At 41.7% G+C, this 20,562-nt stretch overlaps 1 protein-coding gene across 2 annotated transcripts in view; it reads right to left on the bottom strand.

The window, feature by feature from the left end:
- Positions 1-20,562, bottom strand: part of abca5 (ATP-binding cassette, sub-family A (ABC1), member 5) — a 110,308-nt gene that overhangs the window by 24,830 nt on the left and 64,916 nt on the right. For both annotated transcript variants that reach the window (XM_071393826.1, XM_071393825.1), the window contains exons 14-21: positions 18,244-18,382; positions 17,988-18,078; positions 17,663-17,802; positions 17,333-17,452; positions 2,949-3,150; positions 2,451-2,617; positions 1,744-1,871; positions 1,069-1,206 (exon numbers count right to left, since the gene is read on the bottom strand). In XM_071393826.1, coding sequence (XP_071249927.1) covers positions 1,069-1,206; positions 1,744-1,871; positions 2,451-2,617; positions 2,949-3,150; positions 17,333-17,452; positions 17,663-17,802; positions 17,988-18,078; positions 18,244-18,382 — 1,125 coding nt within the window. The remainder of the gene's footprint in view (positions 1-1,068; positions 1,207-1,743; positions 1,872-2,450; positions 2,618-2,948; positions 3,151-17,332; positions 17,453-17,662; positions 17,803-17,987; positions 18,079-18,243; positions 18,383-20,562) is intronic.

Raw genomic sequence — 20,562 nt, forward strand, 5'->3', positions numbered from 1 at the left:
GGATGGTGTTCTTGGGGTTGTACTCATCCTTCTTCTTCCTCCAAACACGGCGAGTGGAGTTTAGACCAAAAAGCTCTATTTTTGTCACATCAAACCACATGACCTTCTCCCATTCCTCCTCTGGATCATCCAGATGGTCATTGGCAAACTTCAGATGAACCTGGACATGCGCTGGCTTGAGCAGGGGGACCTTGCGTGCGCTGCAGGATTTTAATCCATGGCGGCGTAGTGTGTTACTAATGGTTTTCTTTGAGACTGTGGTCCCAGCTCTCTTCAGGTCATTGACCAGGTCCTGCCGTGTAGTTCTGGGCTGATCCCTCACCTTCCTCATGATCATTGATTCCCCACGAGGTGAGATCTTGCATGGAGCCCCAGACCGAGGGTGATTGACCATCATCTTGAACTTCTTCCATTTTTTTATAATTGCACCAACAGCTGTTGCCTTCTCACCAAGCTGCTTGCCTATTATCCTGTAGCCCATCCCAGCCTTGTGCAGGTCTACAATTTCATCCCTGATGTCCTTACACAGCTCTCTGGTCTTGGCCATTGTGGAGAGGTTGGAGTCTGTTTGATTGAGTGTGTGGACAGGTGTCTTTTATACAGGTAACGAGTTCAAACATGTGCAGTTAATACAGGTAATGAGTGGAGAACAGGAGGGCTTCTTAAAGAAAAACTAACAGGTCTGTGAGAGCCGGAATTCTTACTGGTTGGTAGGTGATCAAATACTTATGTCATGCAATAAAATGCAAATTAATTACTTAAAAATCATACAATGTGATTTTCTGGATTTTTGTTTTAGATTCCGTCTCTCACAGTTGAAGTGTACCTATGATAAAAATGACAGACCTCTACATGCTTTGTAAGTAGGAAAACCTGCAAAATCGGCAGTGTATCAAATACTTGTTCTCCCCACTGTACATGGATAAATATACTTTATTGCTTGTGTATGTCTGTAACAAGTTTGAGATAGAATATAACTTCATTTTTCTAGACTATTGCTGTACGTGCTATTCTAACTAAACCATCACGGTGTTATTCCAATCATTAGTCTTATTGGACTTGACTTACATAGTCGAAGGGCTTGGTCCAGGTTTGGATGTGTTGTGTGCCGTTGAGACCTCGTAGGATGGCGTTACTGAGGACGTTGACTGTCATGGGCAAAGAGTGGACGGTAGTACTGTTGAACGCTACACTGTATCTGAAACCCTGCAAACCAGAGAAAGAAAAAAAGTGTCTGTTGTCAATGGTTGTCTGTGTGTGTGTGCGTAGGTGCGCACGTGTGTGTGGGCGTGCTTGCGCAAAGCTATGCTTAACTGAAACCCTATAACCAGACAGAAGAAGAGTCAATCAAGGACTGGGCATTTAAAGTGGCATTAGTGGCCTCCCTATGTCTTCTGATCTTATGCCCCAATTTTTGGCAAAAGAGCTGATTTGATTTTGATTGGTCAAAATAGACCCAAGGGGGGAGAAATGAGAATTGGGCTGCCTGTGTAGACACATCCTATGTGGCTCTGCGCCTGAGACAGACAGCCAGGGTAAACGTGAACCACTCTACTGAAGCACCCTACTACCAATTAGGGCACTTGCTGCATAACTAGCCTCAGCCTAGGAGCACTCCATATAGCACTCAATTTATCATGCATAAAATCAGAGGTAAACCGCCCACACACACACACACACACTCACAGAGAGAAAGAAAGAATGTCACCCTTCTCCTGTATAAGAGGGGTTATTATTTTTCACCTTGTTGGATCCGGTGACGTTGATGGCTGCGCTGTGAGGAGCACAGGACATGTAGTCTGTGTTCTTCATCATCTCCACCTTGATGTCCTGAGATTCCAGGTTACGGATGAAGTCGGAGATATCCGAGCCTGCACAGAGAAACAGACCACAGTTTTTTTGTGTGTGTTTCTAACCAGAGTGTTTCTACTCTCGTATTCAGCCATTCATATTCTGTGAACAGATGCTGCTAGGAACTCCACTGCTTGGGAAAAGCTAGATAGAGAACATAAAGTATTTCAGAGCTGTAGTGATGGGAGGAGAACACAGTATTCAAGAGTATTCAGTTCACAGTATAGAAGAGAGTATGGACTAACCTGATGAGTTCTGGACCAGTAGGCTGGTGGTGTATTTCCTGACTGATTGGCTGACGTACCTGATGAGTTCTGGACCAGTAGACTGGTGGTGTATTTCCTGACTGATTGGCTGACGAACCTGATGAGTTCTGGACCAGTAGACTGGTGGTGTATTTCCTGACTGATTGGCTGACGTACCTGATGAGTTCTGGACCAGTAGACTGGTGGTGTATTTCCTGACTGATTGGCTGATGTACCTGATGAGTTCTGGACCAGTAGACTGGTGGTGTATTTCCTGACTGATTGGCTGACGAACCTGATGAGTTCTGGACCAGTAGACTGGTGGTGTATTTCCTGACTGATTGGCTGACGAACCTGATGAGTTCTGGACCAGTAGACTGGTGGTGTATTTCCGGGGGGCCTGGTTCGGTCTCAGCAGGTAGATGGGGACAAACTGCCGTTCTGGAGCGTGGATCTGGATGTTCCCCGTAGCCAGAGACAATACTAGCACAGCAGCTAGGAAGACTAGGAACAATGCCAGACTGAGAGGGGGAGGGAGTGAGACACAAATACATTGAGTAACTGTCTCCTCTGCCACCACAAGTATCAAATGGACCTTTGACCCACACTGACACTGTGTTGGGGTTCACACTCACACCCAGCCCAGAACAGTTCCCTGTCCTTCTCAACCCAGACTAGCCTGTGTAGCCAAAGGCCTTCCTCTCTCTCTACATGTTGAGCATGTGGGGAGGGAACTGCTTACCTCCCTATTATCTTGCCTATAGCCTTAGTACAACAACACAGTGTATAAGGTCAATAACATAATATTAGGTTAGGTAATAGAGAGGTAAGCAGTTCCCTCCCCAGACTCACGTGTAGACAAAGGCCTTCCTCTCTCTCTGCATGTTGAGCATGTGTAGCCAGGCCACGGTGCTGAACTGCTGTCTCCACAGAGCATGGCCCTGGACCGCCTCTGGCTTGCTGTCAGAGAAGGTCAGTAGTCTTTGGTCAGTGTCGTCCAGAGAGGATGCATCACCCTCATCCTCAACCTGCTCCTGGTTGAACACACTGTAGTCTAGAGACGGGAGGGGTGGGAGAGAGGAATATGTTATTAGGCTACTCAACAGGGTCGTACTTTTAGGGCTCACCGTAGAAAATGTTTTTGAACAGAAAACAAAAAATTATATTTCTAATTGGACAAGTTTAGGTTGTCATCTCCCCGTTTGTCAGTTTTCTTCAGTTCGGTGCCTAATGAATACGACCTAGGTAACATAGTTGTCAGTAGATTGCATCTTATGATTAACATAAAACTACACGTGACATGTGAAATAAATGTGACAACATGGGATTCAAAATGTAAACGTGAGAACATGAAATTACACGTGACAACATTTGAGCACTTGTGAAAGCTGAGATGTCCAATATCATTTAGAATACTACTTTAAAAGGAATAGTTGATGTTAATGGACAGTATGCTGCTGTATGCTGATTAATTGGGACTCAACCTCACTTGGGATTTGAACTCTAAACATCTTGGTTGCTAGCTACCTGATGTTGCTGCTGCACCACCAGATCTATGGACATAATGGAGATTGGCTATATATTTATTGCCAAGAATACGTATGCAATGTCTAAAGTTGCAGTAAAAATAAAGTAAAAACTTACAACTTCTTATTTCTATAAACATGACAGTATACTGCTATATTCTGATCTCAATTACTGTAAAATATAATTTTGTACTGTGAACAATGCGTTCTACAGACTTATTGCCAATAATTGGCCATTTCTGCATTTTGCTAAAAGCGGCACAGAATCAAGTAACGTAAATGTAAAACTAGCAGTGCTCAATGACACTTGAGAGAATATACAACAATTATTTGAGGATTTGAACTTGCAACACCTTTGTTGGGAGTGCAACAATGTTTCTGCAGTGCCACCAGGTTCATACTTATTGCTCAGAACATACAGTATATTAACACACTCAAAAAACAAGGGTATGGTTAGTGTAGTGTTGTTCCCCAGGGAACAAAAAGGTCAAAGATACACTTCACAGCTATACATACTGTATAAACTCACATGGAACAGTTCGGTGTACCTCATAGGTATGTGAGATTTTTCTACCCAATATTTTGAACATAAGGTATGATCATCACTGCACTTTAAAATATAGGTGGGGGCAATGTACTGGTTGGGTCTCATTCGCATATTTGGGGGCGTGGTTAAATACACTACATGACCAATAGTATGGGGACACCTGCTTGTCGAACATCTCATTCCAAAATCATGGTCATTAATATGAAGTTGGTCCCCCCTTTGGTGCTATAACAATCTCCACTCTTCTAGGAAGGCGTTCCACTAGATGTTGGAACATTGCTGCGGGACTTGCTTACATTCAATCACAAAAGCATTAGTGAAGTGGGACACAATGTTGGGCGATTAGGCCTGGCTCGCAGTCGTTGTGTTCCAATTCATCCCAAAAGTGTGCAGGCCAGTCAAGTTCTTCCACACCGATCTCAACAAACCATTTCTGTATGGACCTTGCTTTGTGCACAGTGGCATTGTCATGCTGAAATGGGAAAGGGCCTTCCCCAAACTGTTGCCACAATGTTGGAAGCACAGAATCGTCTTGAATTCATTGTGTGCTGTAGCATTAAGATTTCCCTTCACTGGAAGTAAGGGGCCTAGCCTGAACCATGGAAAACAGCCCCAGACCATTATTCCTCCTCCACTAAACTTTACAGTTGGCACTATGCAGTCGGGTAGGTAGCATCCGCCAAACCCAGATTCGTCCTGTGATGGAACATGTTATGTTGGTGCTTTTTTAAGCTAAATCATGAAAATATGACTTGTCTGCAGTACATCAGAGAACTAACTGGACCGGGAGAGCTCCTGACAGACGTTCACTATGGTGCATCAAGTCTGTTGGAACCTCTCCAGCGCCCTGACAATAAACAATGATTCATTTAAGATTGACTTCCAGTGTCCCTGTGTAAGAATTTCCATAACAATTTGGCGTCACAAACTGTGGAGCTTTCCAGTGGGGGTCTGCAAGGAAAACTGGTGGCACATTTTATGAAGCGTGAGGGAAATTCCTGTCTGACCAAAAGACGACAAGACCCGCCCAGACCAGACCCTTGCTGTGAGCTGCCCGGCAGGAGACACATCATCCGTGAACAATTGAGGGACGGCAACTGATTTTCAGTAAGTCAATTTAAATGAATCTGTATAAAATGTTTAAATAAATGAAAAAAAATGTAATAACTGGGTGACACGCATAAAAAGGTAACCATATTCTTAGAGAGAAGGCTATTCGCTCGTTTTATGAGAAGACTAGAACGAGGGCATAACGGTACCATGGAAAGCCCCGCTGACAGCTGCCTGTAGGCATTTATAAGAAATGTCTATGTGGTCTGCAGCCAGTACAAATAACACAAGGTGTTTTTGAATACGAGGTGTTATTAAATACGTACAGTAGATACATATGGTGTATCGACAAGTAACGATAAGATAATCGTTGAAGATGCACATGGGTAATATGGGAGATTAGAGAATGTGTTTGGGAATAGTACTTAGTGAATGTGGATGTGAAAGTTGTGTGATTGTGAGATGACATATTAAACTGATTGAAATTTGGATAATGAATAATTTGAAATTAGTACTAATAAGATTGACATTTGGATTGAAATGTTGACATTAAACTAATTGAAATTTAGCCATAACGATTGAAATATGGATAATAAGAGATTGAAATTTAGCTCTAAATTATTGTGTGAATGAGAGCTGTCAGGGGACTAGCTCACATGTGAAAGAGGTGAATGAATGCCCCAACCAGTTCTGTGAGCTAAGTTTGTCGATCTGTAACATTATCTAGGGTTCTGTCCACCACTACTTTTAGATCTACAGGTAGTGGATAACATGTCTCAGAAATCTCATACGTAACATGTCTCAGAGGATAACACGTCTCGTTAGTAACGAGGATAACATGTCTCTGAGGGTAACATGACTTTAGATCACATGAGGATATCTACTCTGATTTCAGAGCACTCGTCAGTATGACAGAGCGCAGAATAACTGATGAATTTACAAACGCTCAACACCCATTGAAAATGGCCGGTGTCAGTAAACGTCGGCAAAAAAGCGTAATTAAAATTGTTGCCAGCAGCACAGTTACACTCACCAACGCTCTGGATAACAAGCTCTGCTAGGGCTAGAAAAATGGTCAGAGTGAAGTGTTCTCTCATTTAGCAAGGTAGCCAACGTTAGCCAGTTAGCTTGGGTGCTTGACTGCCATTGTGAGGTCAGAACGCTCGGATCAACCCTACTCCGCGTCCAGTGTGCGCTCTGAAAGCTGCGAGAGTGAAACGCTCTGAATTTACGAATGGACAATTGACAACGCTCTGAATTTACGAATGCCGAGGGCACAATCTGAGCGCTCTCTGGCACTCCAGAGTGAATTTACGAATGCACCCAAAGTAACAAAATATGTGTATAATGGGTTACTAGAGATCCGACGAAGTAGCAATAGAAAAAATTATAATAATATACAACTTGCACACCCACACATAGACATACGTAACTGGGGTAAAATGTTCTCCCCCAGGAGGAGTGGGGGTCTGACTTACTGGGGCTGACTGACCTCTGACCTCTGTTCTGACTTCCTGGTGAGGCTTGATAACCCTCACTAGAAAGACTGGAGACATTGGGTGAGATTTAAAAGGGCTATGTAAACACTAATACAGTGGTTCTTAACCTTGTTGGAGGTACTGAACCCCACCAGTTTCATATGCGCATTCACCGAACCCTTCTTAATTGGAAAAATAAAATATGATTTTTTCAAATTCAAAACATAGGTATATATTTTACTGGTGCACAAAATGAACCGTTCATCAACATCAACACTGTGTGTTCAAAGAACAAAATCATCAAAACATGATTTTCACACAAAAACAAAAACATAATAATGAATATTTACTGCAAATCAGTGTGACTTCTGCTGTTGCCTTTCAGAGACCAGTTCAGAAATGCGCGGCTTCACCTTGGCAAGTGCCACTCTCATGTCATTTTCGCAACAAAGTCTGTTCCTTTTCTTCGTTTTTATGTCCAGCATCCTCGAAAAGGATTGCTCGCAAAGATATGTTGTAACAAACGGTATGAAAATCTCCAGAGCTTTCTTAGCAATAACAGGGTACGTTACCATTTGTTGACACCAAAACGTTGAAAGCGTTGTTGTTCTGAAGAGTTACTGTTGAACCTGGCTCTGCTGAATTTCAATGATTTCATCGAGGTATTCATCATTGACATCTGTTGTCTCAACACTAAACGTGAACGGCTGTCTCACCCATGCTGGATATGACTCTCTTGTAGGGAAGTATCCGTCGAGAGACTTTGCAAGCTCGTCTAAGTGCGTGGCAATTGCTTGCTTCAGTTCCGCGGGTACAGAAATGTCTCCGATTCCAGATACATCTTCGATCTTACTTACACAGTCGTCCAGCAGGGGAAAGTTTGCGAAGTTATCGTTCTCTGTTCGTTGTTTCCATAACGGTAGCTTTTTTTGAAAAGCCTTCAGGTTTTCCTCCGCTTCGATGATGTTGACTCCACCGCCCTGCATCTTTTGATTGAGATGGTTGAGAGCTGCGAAGATATCAGCCATGTACGCTAAAATGAGAATGAACTCAGAATTTTTGAAGCAATCTGCATGACAATGTTGGTGCTCTTGCAAAAACAGGGCTAATTCCACACGCACGGCAAAAACACGATTCAGCACCTGTCCCCGGGATAACCACCGAACGTTAGAATGGTACAGAAGTACCTTGAATTCAGAGCCCATTTCTTTACACAGCTCACTGAAGATGCGGTGCCTCAGAGCACTAGTTCACACATAGTTCACGCATTCCACTACAATTTTTAATACTTCTGCCAGTTTTGGAGGCAAGGTTTTTGTTGCCAACGCATGCCTGTGCAGAATACAATGCGTAACAATGATGTGTGGCGCATCGGCTTTCACTAGCGCACCAAAACCAGACTTTCTTCCCAGCATGACTGGAGCTCCGTCCGAACAAACTGCAGAAACCATATCCCACGAAAGATTGTTGTCTTTGAAGAAGTCATCCACAAGTTTCTTCACATCGGCTGCCTTAGTTGTTGTTGTAAGAGGCTTACAAAATAAGAAATCTTCCTTTATCACGTCGTCTTTCACATAGCGCACGAATACAGCAAGCTGGCTTAGATTGGAAACGTCTGTGGTCTCGTCGAGTTGAAGGCTGAATTTTGCCGGGCTTGAAATCAGATCTGCAACTACTTGAGCCAAGATGTCTTTGCTCATGTCCTCTATTCTGTCGCTGATGGTGTCATTTGAAAGAGGAATTTGGGATAACTTAACTTCAGCCTCTTTTCCCAGCATGATATTCGCTATCTTCAACACAGCTGGTTTTATGAGTGTTTCACCAATGGTGTGTGGTTTGCCCTGCTTTGCGATCAGGTAAGCAACTTCGTACGATGCTGTGAGGATCGGTTTGTTAATGGGTACAAAGCCGAGAACAGGCAGAGTAGCCTTTTCATCGAATCTGGCTCTCTTCACCTTGAATTCAGCGAGCGTTGTGTTCTTGTATTTTCCATCTCCATGCAGCTTAAGGAAGTGTTCTCTTAGTTTTGCCGGTGCTAGACTAGAATTGCTCAACTTGGCATTGCAAATCATGCAGTTAGGGCACTGACTCCCATCACGTTCCGTTATACATGTGAATCCATATTGTACATATTCGTCCGACCACTTTCTTTTTTTGCTCGACATAGCAAGTATGAAGGGATTAAAATATTAAGAAAGAAATCACAAGACGTACCATCACGACAGTCACAAGTCGACTACTGAGCGCACCAAATTCCCTGCAGCACAGATAGGCCAAGCGATGTAGCGTGATCACCTGCAGCCAATGATGGCCAAGCGGGGAGTGTCATCACAAATCATATGAGTCGGATGTGTGTCTTGACCTCCGCCGAACCCCTGAGACTGACTCACCGAACCCCTGGGGTTCGATCGAACCCAGGTTAAGAACCACTGCACTAATAATTAGAAAAAGTTAATAATTTATTAATAGTCCCATGTGTGATTAGGACCACGAGGACAGAGAGACAGTGCTCCCCTTGAATGAGGGACGCCTGTCTCTAGTCTATTTTACAATTACCTTATAGGATACAATCATTTCCTTATGGAGTTATCAAGATTTGTAATTCTAATTTATTTATTTTTGATTTAACAGGCAGTGTTATGCATGATGCATGAATCATGATGTGAGTCGTGTTCAAAGCGGAAATTATTACCAGTCCCCTAGGGCCCTTTGGTAAATATGCACATTTATTTTCTTCACATGCCTTCCTGGAAAAGGAAAAAATATATGTTGGTAATGGTTGACAGTTACTCCAAATGGATTGAAGTTTTCCCCACATCAAGTGATATGTGTATTGCTGTTGTTTTCTTTTCTTTGTTTTTGTCTTGCTTCAATAACAAATCCCCCCAGATTGGGTCTGCTGGATTTCTCCCTAAGGATTAGCCCTCTAACTCCCTGACCTGTAACTCTGCAGTGGGATCGCCAAGATGATAAGGGAGTATAAGCCAATTTGTGGGGGGAAAAAGTGTTTCAACTGTGTTGTTATTCTCTTTGACATTTGTCTTAGAAATCTGCATTAAGAATATTGGTAGTAGTAATAATTTGTTATACAGTAAATAACTTGTCTGGATTTCCTGAATCAGAAATGCCCTAAACTGAACTGTTGTTCTGGTCTGCCCTCTCTCGAGGTTATGGCGACGTTGATCACAGATGGTGTCTAGATGCATGGAAGGGATAATTTGACCAAGAACAGTGTGAACCTCAACCCACCCCCTAACCAGCTGAAGCAATGGCAACAATGGAGTTCAGTATGGTCCTTCACCACTTCTACAGTGAGTCCGAGCCAGCAAACTGTACACAGCATGGAGGCGAAGCTTTCAACTGCCTTTTCTCTCATGATTTCTCTCTCAGGAGTGCGACATGAGTCCACGTGGAGTGAGCATGGAGAGAGATCCCATCCAAACTTCTCTCATGCTGCTGGTGTACTGGTAGGAAAATGGACAGGACATAATGAACTGTAAAGGTCAGTGGCGGTGAGATACATTATCAAGGGCCATCCACTTTGAACATGTACCATTGGGAGGACGAACTGAAACACTCTCTGAACATGAAGAAATGCCAGAAGGATGAATGCAGGGAGGGAGGGGGGTGATCCACCGTGCCCGTAATTGATTTTGGCTCATCCAATATTGTTTGTTTGGGTATCCGGTTGATTGTTGAGGTCTGGACACTGCAAAATGTACAGTAATTTAGACATAAAATGCATTGAGATACCAATCTGTCATTACCACAAGTGATGAGAATAGTTAAAGCCAGAAATATATGTCAATGTAAATGTACATTCTGCCAGTATGGGTGTGTGCTAAGTTGAGGGTCTTAAAGTGATAGAACCAACATGAAGCACTAAGGACTGCCATTCTAAATTCGGGGTGGATCATTTATTAATAGTTATAATTATGATTTGGATAAGTGAGGGTTGTAGAGACAGAGCTATGCCCCTAAAATGTGAGGAGAGCCACTAGATTGTAGCTTGGGCTAACCTTGCCCCAATCTCATTCTTATCAAGGTTGGTGTGAAACTGTTATAACATGAAAGTCAATATGCATGTGCCCTAGACCAAATTTGGGAGATCTCTAGAGATGTAGAAAACATTGGAAATGCTAAAGGAATTGTGCAAATAGGCTCTGCAAAACAGAGAGGCTCTTGGCGATCTTTTGGCAAGTCAAGGCAACACTTATGCAATCATTGGTGATGAATGTTGTACTTTTGTACCAGATCATTCTTCTGATATGACTGAATTCGCCGTATACATTGCCACTGTTTCTAAGAATAATTCCCCACAACCAGAGTGGACGCTTGCAACTTAGTTGGAATCCCCGTTTGGAAGTTGGGGATCCCAAATTGCCAAATGGGCTGCAGCGTGTGTTTTTTTTCTTTCTTAGTTTGTCTAAATTGTGCTATTTACCATGCTGTGTATGTGTGTATTTTTTATTAATTCACTCCCATTAATAGAACTGTCACGTATAACTGTCACGTTCCTGACCTTATTTCCTTTGTTCAGTATTGTTTAGTTGGTCAGGACGTGAACTGGGTGGGCATTCTATGTTATGTGTTTCTATGTTGGGTTCATTGTATTGGCCTGATATGGTTCTCAATCAGAGGCAGGTGTTTGTCATTGTCTCTGATTGAGAACCATATTAAGGTAGACTGTTTCTCAGTTTGTTTGTGGGTGATTGTTGCTGTGTCTGTGTTTGTTTCACCACACGGTACTGTTTCGTTTCGTTTGGTCGTTTGTTCCTACCTGTTCGTGCGTTCATGTTTTATGTTCTCAAGTTCAGGTCTGTTCACGTCATTTTGTTATTTTGTATTTTGTCAGTGTTCTGTTTTGTTGGATATCATTAAAATTCGACATCATGAACATTCACCACGCTGCGCCTTGGTCCTCCTCTCTTCCACCTAAAGACGAGCGTTACAATAACCTTTATTGGGATTATAGTATTACCATACTAATTGGATTGTACAAACTAGAATGAAGGGTTTGAAATAAGGAAGTGTCTGTTTTTTTCTGTGTTGATTTCCCTTACTTTAATAGGAGTATAGAATATTTCGATATAGAAGCTAAAATCTAAATCACTATCAGTATCAGTATCTGCAATTTGGACGCCTAGACCCTTGTTTTGAGAACGATATCTCAGATTCAAGGTCTCAGCTTAGAGAGAAGAAGCCTTGTGAGGTATTGGTCTGTCACATGCATGACCCAGTATTGGTCGGTTACATGAATGAAGCAAACGTTAGTGATGAATATGTTGACTTGTCTGCAGTACATAAGAGAACTAACGGGACTGAGAGCTCCTGACAGACATTCAGAAGTATGGTGCATCAAGTTTGTTGGAACCTCTCCAGGGCGCTGACAAGAGCTCTCCCGGGGCAGTCCTGTTAGTTCACGCTTACACTGCTCCAAAGTCCAATGGTGGCGAACTTTAAACCACTCCAGCCAAAGCTTGGCATTGCGCTTGGTGATGGAAACCCGTTTCATGAAGCTCCCGAAGGAACAGTTATTGTGTTGACGTTGCTTCCAGAGGCAGTTTGGAACTTGGTAGTGAGTGTTGCAACCAAGGACATAATATCTTTACGCATTACGCGCTTCAGCACTTGGTGAACCTGTTCTGAGAGCTTGTGTGGCCTACCATTTCGCGGCTGAGCCGTCCATTGTTGCTCCTAGACATTTTCACTTCACAATAACAGCAATTACAGTTGACAGAGGCAGCTCTAGAAGAGCAGAAATTTTACGAACTGACTTGTTGGAAAGGTGGCATCCTATGATGCTGCGATGTTGAAAGTCACGGAGCTCTTCAGTAAGGTCCTTCTAATGTCAATGTTTGTCTATGGAGATTGCATGGCTGTGTGCTCAATTTTATACACCTGTCAGCAACAAGAGTGACTGAAATAGCCAAATCCACTAATTTGAAGGGATATCCACATACATATACACTATATATACAAAAGTAACGGATTTCCTCTTCGTCTTCTTCTGAGTAGCAAGGATCGGACCAATGTGCAGCGTGGTAATTGTCCATAATGAGATATTAAATAACTCAACAGAACACTGAACAAAATAACAAAAGTACAAACAAACAACCGAAACAGTCCCGTATGGTGCAAACACTAACACAGGAAACAACCACCCAGAAAACACAATAGAAAACAGGCTACCTAAATATGGCTCCCAATCAGAGACAACGACTGACACCTGCCTCTGATTGAGAACCATACTAGGCCAAACACATAGAAATATAACAGAACAAAATATAGAAAAACAACATAGAATGCCCACCCCAACTCACGCCCTGACCAACTAAAATAAAGACATAAAAAAGGAACTAAGGTCAGAACGTGACAGTATATGTGTATTTGTGCAAACCGTCAGTCGAAGTGTTGGAGCAGTTTAAGTGTTTGATGGTTATGCCGATGCAAGTTCAGCAACTCCTTTGACACTGTTCTGCAAACTTAGCAAGATAATGTATCAGTCAGTAATGAGATGCACTGTAAAGAGGTTATTGTGCATTTTCCAGTAACTTAATGGCATAAATTGCTGTGAATTTGTAATTTCTTAACTGGAAACTATTTGTCAGTAGGTTATGTAAAAGTCACAATAACTTATAGGACACGTGCTGCCACTAGCAAGTATTGTCAGTAACCTACTGTGTCTTCACTGACGTTTCTGTTGACACTATGTACAGTTGAAGTCGAAAGTTTACATACACTTAGGTTGGAGTCATTAAAACTCGTTTTTCAACCACTCCACCAACGTATTGTTAACAAACTATAGTTTTGGCAAATCGGTTAGGACATCTACTTTGTGCATGACACAAGTCATTTTTCCAACAATTGTTTACAGACAGATTATTTCACTTATAATTCACTGTATCACAATTCAAGTGGGTTAGAAGTTTACATACACTAAACTGACTGTGTCTTTAAACAGCTTGGAAAATTCCAGAAAATTATGTCATGGCTTTAGAAGCTTCTGATAGGCTAATTTACATAATTTGAGTCAATTGGAGGTGTACTTGTGGATGTATTTCAAGGCCTACCTTCAAACTCAGTGCCTCTTTGCTTGACATCATGGGAAAATCTAAAGAAATCAGCCAAGACCTCAGAAAGAAATTGTAGACCTCCACAAGTCTGGTTCATCCTTGGGAGCAATTTCCAAACGCCTGAAGGTACCACGTTCATCTGTACAAACAATAGTACGCAAGTATAAACACCATGGGACCATGCAGCCGTCATAACGCTCAGGAAGGAGACGCGTTCTGTCTCCTAGAGATGAACGTACTTTGGTGCGAAAAGTGCAAATCAATCCCAGAACAACAGCACAGGACCTTGTGAAGATGCTGGAGGAAACAGGTACAAAAGTATCTATATCCACAGTAAAACGAGTCCTATATCACATAACCTGAAAGGCCGCTCAGGAAGGAAGAAGCCACTGCTCCAAAACCGCCATAAAAAAGCCAGACTATGGTTTGCAACTGCACATGGGGATAAAGATCATACTTTTTGGAGAAATGTCCTCTGGTCCGATGAAACAAAAATAGAACTGTTTGGCCATAATGACCATCGTTACGTTTGGTGGAAAAAGGGGAAGGCTTGCAAGCCAAAGATCACCACCGTGATGCACGGGGGTGGCAGCATCATGTTGTGAGGGTGCTTTGCTGCAGGAGGGACTGGTGCACTTCACAAAATAGATGGCTTCATGAGGCCGGAAAAGTATGTGGATATATTGAAGCAACATCTCAAGACATCAGTCAGGAAGTTAAAGCTGGGTCGCAAATGGGTCTTCCAAATGGACAATGACCCCAAGCATACTTCCAAAGTTGTGGTAAAATGGATTAAGGACAACAAAGTCAAGGTGTTGGAGTGGTCATCACAAAGCCCTGACCTCAGTCCTAGAGACAATTTGTGGGCAGAAAAAAGCGTGTGCGAGCAAGGAGGCCTACAAACCTGACTCAGTTACACCAGCTCTGTCAGGAGGAATGGGCCAAAATTCACCCAGCTTATTGTGGGAAGCTTGTGGAAGGCTACCCAAAACATTTGACCCAAGTTGAACAATTTATAGGCAATGCTACCAAATACTAATTGGGTGTATGTAAACTTCTGACCCACTGGGAATGTGATGAAAGAAATACAAGCTGACATAAATCACTCTCTACTATTATTCTGACATTTCACATTCTTAAAATAAAATGGTGATCCTAACTGACAGAAGAGAGGGAATTTTTAAATGTCAGGAATTGTGAAAAACTGAGTTTAAATGTATTTGGCTAAGGTGTATGTAAACTTTCGACTTCAACTGTACATCACTTGCTGATTGGCAGCATACTGTAGCAGGGCAGTCTGTCAGAAAATTGGTAGATTTCTTTATCGTTCAATCGAACAGAAATTGAATGCCTCGATGCCTACTTTATATAACAAGCCAGGGCCACGTGACTGTCTGTAGGAGTGATACATTGTTGTGAAAGGTGTGGTGTACCTCAAACTGTCCGGTGAGTGTATGTTCTTGGTAACAAGCCGTTTTCCCCCACAGGACTGCTGCTGACTGGATGTTTTTTATGTCGAATCTTGTGGCACTCCAGTTTAAATCCAGAGAGCATTTATGCACACTTAGGGCTAGATTCTATCAGATCAGGAAATAAGGAAATTCAGGTTGCTGGCATCCAAGAGGTTGTGAGTTCAAATCCTAGGTGTGGTTGCATCCCAAGTGTGCTAACCAATGTTGAGGTCAATTCCATCAAGTTCCAGTCAATTCAGAAAGTGAACCAAATACCATTTCCAAATTTTTCGTTATTGAAAATAACTAATTAGAATAGGAATTTCTGTGTACCTTCTGAATACAGTTAGTTGTTTCACAGTAGATTTACTGTAGAAATACAGTTCAGGCGTAGAAATACATTAAAACTTGTTTGCACTATTTTCACCATAACTCAGTAGCTCGTAACTTACAGAATAAAATATAAAAACAGTTTGTGTCAAAAGTACCCTATAAGTTTAAATGCAATTGCAAGTGAAGCGTGCCAAGTTAATTTGCAGGACGGATCAAAAAGTGCATTGTTATTCACAGTGAATATAGCAAAACACTATTACTGTAGAAATGTACAGTAAAATGACAAAATCTACCTCAAAATTAACAGCAATGGCTAACAGTGTAATTTCAAGTTATCACATATTGAAACACATGATTTCAAATGTGGAAAATCACATGACTTCACAATACATGTGAAAACTTGTTTTTGGAACACATGAAATTATGTGAAAACGTGTTTTTCCAAAACTTCACATGTGGAATTGCATGTGTTGTTGCTGTTCAGCAAAAGTATGACCCAACCTGGGATTTGATTGCACAACCTCTGGATTTGAGGTACACTGACCTTTCTGCTGTGCCACAAAGTCTGTAGCATTCCCCTACACATTCATTACCTATAATACATCTCTGCACTTAGCAAAAGACTGCCAGCTGCACTGCTATTTTAGTTGTCAGTTATTCTGACTATTCTCTCATTATTTCTTTAAGTTTACTTATTTCAGGGTTTTCTGTATAGGTGTCTAATGTTGGTGTGGCATATTATTCTGTTTTAATGGTACTCCTGAATCACTATGATAAATATAATAGTTTTTCTTGAGCATATGCGATCACGTGAAAATCCACGTGAAATATCATAGGTGAAGTGTTCTAAGAACACATGGTTTCACATGTGAAAATCCAGATCACCACATGTGACGTGTTCCAAAAACACATGGTTTCACATGTGAAAACGTGGAAATATCACATGTGAAATCATGTGGTTTTTCCATAAGGGCAGGGCTTTAAAGTGCGACCAAGGAGTTTTATTATGGGAACACTGTGCGATTATGGAAGAAATCTGCCAGATATTAATTGTTGTAATGATAATGTTTCCGAGTACCCTAGAGAATAAAGTGAAAACGTCTTGATTCTAGCCCAACCAGGTCAAAAGATCTGACCCATATTACCGCAACATGTTTATCTTCCTATAGTGGATCTCTAGGACCCCATTTTACATTCATAAACCATGTTGTTGGTTGTTCTAAAACTACTTGAGCGTTGTTAAATAATTTGTTCAATCATGTTACCTCATTGGATAGCTAGCTAACAACCTGGTAACTTTACCAGTATATCCAAACATTTGGGGGCACAGAAAGAAAGGAAAATGGATTTCTTCTTCAGGAGATCAATGATCATAGCAATGAATGAAAGATCTCGTGCATGTCGTCATCAAAAACCTGACATTTTTAAAGAGACATGGTACAACTTTCAGTAGGAAAATAGTGTTTTTACACAATGTAGAAACCTAATATTCCACAAATGACTTTGTAATTTAAATGACAAGTATTTGGATCAACATTTTAGCTTTATAATAAACTCATGTCTTTACAGTGTTACATATTCGTTTCTAGGGCACAACATGTGCTGCAAAAGTAGCTAGAATTCATATAGGCCGTATCAATAAATAAAATGTATAATGTTTTCTGGTGCTCCAAAATTTAATGTGGTGCTCCTAACTTTTTTAAGTTGGTAGCACCAGTGCATGTGAATGTAGACCCCTGCTTAGTACAGACGGAGAGAAAAGAAGGAAGGCTCACCAGCTTGGTCCACCTCAGCCTCAGCCTCCAGACGAAGAAACACGTCCTCCAGCGTTGTCATTGACACCCCGTAGTTGCTGATGCCCAGGTCTGGCCTGCAGTCTAGTTCTGAGAACAATCCTGAGAGAGTGAAGTCATGCTACAGTAAGTACAGAACCACAGATCTAAAACTCTACCTGCTATATATGAATAAAAATATAATTCCTCGAAAGTGAATAGCCCCTCGGACTATAGCCATTTTACTTCCCCGTCATGGGTACACTCAATAGGAATTATATTTCTATGATAGGAGCGATCAACTGAGCCGTAGTACAGAGATTAGTTTCTGACCTGAAAAGGTGTCCATGCTTTCGAAAGGGAGGGTGAATGTCAGTTCAGCCTCTTGTTGCCGTGACAACTGAGCCTTGGGGACGTGTTGCTTGACCAATGATGTGACACCATCCACCTCACACCGTTCACCAATAGACATTCTATAGGAAGGGGGAAAACATTATTTAGCTGCGGTATGTATGCATCAGTCTTACTGTCATCAAACAACATGATTTTTGAAGAAACAATCTGCTGGATGGCTTAAATAGGTCAAAACGCTTTAGGTCGAGATATGTGTTATAGTGTATTTTTTTGTGACATTTGGAGAGCTGTCTGCCGAACTTACCTGAGGTGGTATCCTACTCCACACTTGGTCTTGAGATATAGGGAAGAACCAACACACTTAAGTTGGCCCTGAGAGATCACAGCTTTGCGGTCTAAAAGGGAATGGGAAAATGAAAGAGAGAGAAAGAGATCGAGAGAGATAGAGAAAAAGAGAAATTGAGATGGCGAGTGAAAGACGTAAGTGTATTGAGGGATAAAGAGAACCCTGCTACAGATTAACACATTGTTAGAGATAGATAGGGAAGAGATGGGTGTACCAGCGAGTATGTCTGCCTCGTCCATGTAATGTGTGCTGAGCACCGTGACTCTGCCTGCTCTGCGACTCTTCAGCAGAGACCACACCTGGTGTCTGGAACAGGGGTCCATACCAGCAGTAGGTTCATCCAGGAGCAGGATCTAAACATATACACACATGCAAAATCGAATCAAATTTTATTTGTCACAGGCTTCGTAAACAACAGATGTGGACTAACAGTGAAATACTTACTCATAGGACCTTCCCAAAAATGCAGAGAGAAAGAAAATAGAGAAATAATAGAAAAGTAAAACATGTAATAAAAGTAACAATAGTTACACAATGAGTAGCAATAACTTGGATATATACACTGTACAAGGGGTACAAGTACCGAGTCGATGTGCACGAGGTAATTGGGGTAAATATGTACAGTACCAGTCAGTCAAAAATTTGGACACACCTACTCATTCAAGGGTTTTTCTTTATTTTTTACTATTTTCTACATTGTAGAATAATATTGAAGACATCAAAACTAAGAAATAACACATGGAATCATGCAGTAACCAAAAAAGTGTATTTTAGATTTTTCAAAGTAGCCACCATTTGCCTTGATCCCAACTCTTGGAATTCTTTCAACCAGCTTCACCTGGAATGCTTTTCCAACCGTCTTGAAAGTTCCCACATATGCTGAGCACTTGTTGGCTGCTTTTCCTTCACTCTGCGGTCCAACTCATCCCAAACCATCTCAGTTGGGTTGAAGTCAGGGGATTGTGGAGGCCAGCTCATCTGATGCAGCACTCCATCGCTCTCCTTCTTGGTCAAATAGCCCTTACACAGCCAGGTCTGGCCTGCAGTCTAGTTCTGTGTTGGGTCAGTCTAGTGTTGGGTCATTGTCCTGTTGAAAAACAAATGACAGTCCTACTAAGCGCAAACCAGATGGGATGGTGTATCGCTGCAGAATGCTGTGGTAGCCATGCTGGTTAAGTGTAACTTGAATTCTAAATAAATCACCAACAGTGTCACCAGCAAAGCACCCCCACACCATAGCACCCCCACACCTCCTCCTCCATGCGTCACGGTGGGAACCACACATGCAGAGATCATCCATTCACCTACTCTGCGTCTCACAAAGACACGGCGGTTGGAACCAAAAATCTAAAATTTGGATTCATCATACCAAAAGGACAGATTTCCACCGGTCTAATGTCCATTGCTCATGTTTCTTGGCCCAAGCAAGTCTCTTCCTATTATTTGTGTCCTTTAGTAGTGGTTTCTTCGCAGGAATTCGACCACGAAAGCCTGATTTATGCATTCTCCTCTGAACAGTTGATGTTGTGATGTGTCTGTTACTTGAATTCTGAAGTATTTATTTGGGCTGCAATTTCTGAGGCTAGTAACTCGAAGTAACTTATCCTCTGCAGCAGAGGTAACTCTGGGTCTTCCTTTCGTGTGGCAGTCCTCATGAGCCAGTTTCATCATAGTGCTTGATGGTTTTTGCGACTGCACTTGAAGAAACTTTCAAAGTCCTTGAAATGTTCCAGAATGACTGACCTTCATGTCTTGAAGTAATGATGGACTGTCCTTTCTCTTTGCTTATTTGAGCTGTTCTTGTCATAATATGGACTTGGTCTTTTACCAAATAGGGCTATCTTCTGTATACCACCCCTACATTGTCACAACACAACTGATTGGCTCAAACACATTAAGGAAAGGAATTCCACAAATGAACTTTGAACAAGGCACACCAGTTAATTGAAATGCATTCCAGGTGACAACCTCATGAAGCTGGTTGAGAGAATGCCAAGTGTGCAGAGCTGGCAAAGGGCGGCTACTTTGATTTGTTTAACTTTTTTTTGCTTACTACATGATTCCATATGTGTTATTTCATAGTATATGTCGTCACTTTTATTCTACAATGTAGAAAATAGTAAAAATAAAGACATTTCTAAGTGACCCAAAACTTTTGAACGGTAGTGTGTGTATGTATGTGTGTATACATACAGTTGAAGTCGGAAGTTTACATATACCTTAGCCAAATACATTTATACTCAGTTTTTCACAATTCTTGACATTTAACATTCAAATCCCCACTCTTAGGTCAGTTAGGATCACCATTTTATTTTAAGAATGTGAAATGTCACAATAATAGTAGAGAGAACGATTTATTTCAGCATGTATTTCTTTCATCACATTCCCAGTGGGTCAGAAGTTTACATACACTCAATTAGTATTTGGTAGCATTGCCTTTAAAATTGTTTAACTTGGGTCAAGCGTTTCAGGTAGCCTTCCACAAGCTTCCCACAATAAGTTGGGTGAATTTTGGCCCATTCCTCCTGACAGA

This window comes from Salvelinus alpinus, chromosome 3 (genome assembly GCF_045679555.1).
Source record: "Salvelinus alpinus chromosome 3, SLU_Salpinus.1, whole genome shotgun sequence".
NCBI lineage: Eukaryota > Metazoa > Chordata > Actinopteri > Salmoniformes > Salmonidae > Salvelinus > Salvelinus alpinus.